Below are 3,424 nucleotides of genomic sequence, written 5' to 3'. Positions count from 1 at the left end.
AATAAATCTTGAATAATTTTTATTATAAGACAACTAAATACCCTAAAAATATGCACTAAAATAAATTAGTCTCCTTCAAAATAATAAAGATTAATCGGTAAAATAGGAATAATTATCGAAAACTTTTTGACAGTAAAATTTTATTCAAAATTAAAGTGTGTAATCTAAAAAATTTTCGAAAATCAATTTGAATATTTATTAAAACTGTTCTTTGTCGATTTGTTTACTAATGTTTGATGTTATTGGTCAGGCGAAAGTGATAGAAACCTACAAGAATCATCAACTTAGCCTCACATCACTAATCTGCTTCATAGGAATTATTCAAGCTGCTGTTGTTACTTTTTTAATGGAACGCAAAACTTCAGTCTGGTTAATTGGCTGGGATATGAACTTACTCGCTGCTGCTTATGCTGTAAGAATAATTAATAAGTTTGATTATTCTGTTAGTTTTATAATTTTATTAAATTTTTAATTAAATTTCTATAGTTTTTTCTACCTAATTAAAAAAAAAAATATAAAACCTAATTATAAATTTAATAAAATTATTGAAAAAACAGATAATTAAACCTAATTAATAACATCTTACTTTCTTAGGTTTACTCATATAACATGTGTATCATTTTAAGGTTGGTGTTATGTTATTAGGGGGTGTTTTCATCAAGCATGTCATACTATGTGCAAGGATTAGTGATGCAAAAGAAAGGGCCTGTATTTGCAACTGCATTTATCCCTCTAATGATGATCATTGTCGCCATAATGGGATCCTTTATTCTCGCTGAGCAAATTTATCTTGGAGGGTAAACACACATACATATATTTTTATTATTTCTAAAAATAAATCTGAAATTTCTTGCTTAAAAGGTAAAGTGTTATTAATAAATATGTTAGTGTCTATTAATACACTCATTTATATATAATATCTACCAAAGTAACAGATAGATCAATTAATTAATGAACATAGTGCTAGATTTTCCGATGCCTTTTGGTTTTGAAAATTTATTTAAGCATAAATGAATAATTATTTATATGCAAAAATATATTACTAATAAGTTCCATTATCTTCACTTCTAAAATCAAATTTATTGCAATAATGAGAATCGCTCATTCAAATAAAATTAAGATCTAATTATTCTGCCGATTCTTATAATTTTATTAAGGATAAAGTATTAAATTGATCCCTTACATTAATTTTATTTTGGTTTTTAAGGTTTAAAACTGTTTTATTTGAATCCAAAAAATTTTCATTTAGCTTAAATTTAGTCCCATCGGAGGTCAAATATAAATAATTAACAAATTGTCCTATATAACAGCAGTATAAGAACAAGGTCAATAATCTAAAAAATAAGTACAAGTTTCTGAGACACAAAATCAATCGTGGATGCATCAATACATTTATTTATCATTTTTCTTATAATTAAAATGAAATATTTTCTATAAAACTAAAAAAAAATGTTAAATACATGTATTGATGCTTTCACGATTGATTTTGTGCTTCTGGAGCTTGTACCTATTCTCCAAATTATCGACCTTGTTCTTATACTGCTGTCATGTAGGACATTTCGTTAATTATTTATCTTTAACCTCATGGTTGGACTAAATTGAAGTTAAATGAAACTCTTTTGGATTCAAATATGAGACTTTAAACCTTAATAACCAAAATAGGATTACGCCCAAACCTAGAGGGCTAATTTAGTACTTTATCCTTTTATTAAATTTTCAATTAGATTTCTATATTTTTTTTTTTAATTGGATCCCTATATCATATCACATTTTGTAAGTATGTCCTTATCGTGATAAAAATGTTAGAATTAACAAAATATTCTGTTAAACTATACAGAATATTCAGTCAAGTATTAGGTATATTCGTTTTGTTTGACGAAATATTCTGTTAATTTTAACATTTTTATCATGATAGATATTTAATTACAAAATATGATATAGTATAAGAATTCAATTGAAAAAAAATAAAAAAACCTAATTAAAAATTCAGTAAAATTATAAAGATGGAAAGAATAGTTAAACTTAAAATTAATTAACGAAAAAAAAAATGTTCTTATAAAGACAGTAACAATAAAAATTATTTAGTTAGTTGCCCAACCTTGTATTTCATGTTCTGTATTGACCTTGTGGTGCAGGGTGGTTGGTGCCATTTTAATTATTATAGGCTTATACTCAGTATTGTGGGGAAAGAATAAGGAACAAATAATGGAGAACAAAGTGACAGATGAGAATTTATCCTTTGCTCTAAAGTGTGTTCACATTATTGACGGCAAAAATTCAAATCAGAATGCTGAAGCACCCAACAAGCTCTTGTCTCTCCCTCATTCTCACATGAATGTTATTAACCAAGAAGAAAATAAAGTTTTAACTTAAAACTCATCATGGAATCTCATGTAAGGGTGGCCTCTTTGAGAAAATTAATGAAATGCTAATTTTCTTGCTGAGATCTAAAGACCACACCTTTTGTTGTAACATGGGTCTTGTTTTAAATTTAAAAATAAAGTATATTTTTAAAGGTATCTTGTATCTTAGGCTGCATTTGTGTCTGAGGACAAGACACTGAAAACAAGATAAGATAAGACACTGAAGGATAGAGACACAAATTTTTGTGTTCTTGTATTCTGTTTGGTGATAAACTATAATAAATTATAAAAATTTAATTTATTCTCATTTTTTTTAATTTAAAAAATATAATCATGAAAAAGTAATAAGAATAATGAAAGAAAAAATAAAAAATAAGTTGTGTTCTTGTTAGTATCTTCATGTCCTTCCTGCCAAGATGAACATAAAATACATTAATTCAGTGTCTCTAGACACATTGTCTCTGTCCATATTTTCTCTGCCAAACACGATTCTGTGTTTCTGTATCTTTGTCTCAATGTCCTGTTTCCGTAAACAAATAAAGACATAGATTAATTATACTATAAAAAATATTATAATATTATTTATTATAAAAATAATTTTTTTTATGTTTTTAATGCATAAAAATAATAAATAGCATTAACATTTCCTTTTATGATATGATTAATCTATGTCGTTAGGCACCGAATAGCAAAACCCTATTTTTTAAATATCAACCTAATGGTCAATTTGCAACTCTCATTTTTTGCTTGCTGTAGGGACTCTTATGGAATTTTCTGAAAAAGAGTTTGTTTCAAAATTGAGTTTTACTCCTAAAAATATCATTTCCAGATACTATGAAAACAATATTTGTTTAATATTACAATTTCGTTATCAACATACAAAGCTAAATGAAAGATACAAAAAAATCTTTATTTATTTAGATCCCAAGAGGATCTGATGATGATGATAATAATAAATGATTTCTAACAAGTTGTCTTAGATTGGAAAATGTAAATTAAATTTAAACATTTTATATAAAAAACATAAAAAAAAATCAAAACTTTTTTATTTTTATCTGCTT

General features: G+C 25.6%; 1 protein-coding gene across 2 annotated transcripts in view; it reads left to right on the top strand.

Moving 5' to 3' along the window:
• Window positions 1–2,444, top strand: part of LOC107621231 (WAT1-related protein At5g07050-like) — a 5,424-nt gene extending 2,980 nt beyond the window's left edge. For both annotated transcript variants that reach the window (XM_021114925.1, XM_021114924.1), the window contains 3 exons: window positions 251–412; window positions 646–797; window positions 2,136–2,444. In XM_021114925.1, coding sequence (XP_020970584.1) covers window positions 251–412; window positions 646–797; window positions 2,136–2,373 — 552 coding nt within the window. In that variant the 3' untranslated portion in view covers window positions 2,374–2,444. The remainder of the gene's footprint in view (window positions 1–250; window positions 413–645; window positions 798–2,135) is intronic.

This window comes from Arachis ipaensis, chromosome B10, assembly GCF_000816755.2.
Source record: "Arachis ipaensis cultivar K30076 chromosome B10, Araip1.1, whole genome shotgun sequence".
NCBI classification, from domain to species: Eukaryota; Viridiplantae; Streptophyta; class Magnoliopsida; order Fabales; family Fabaceae; genus Arachis; species Arachis ipaensis.
The sequence above is the reverse complement of the archived record's forward strand: the minus strand, read 5'-3'. Positions and strand labels throughout refer to the sequence as shown.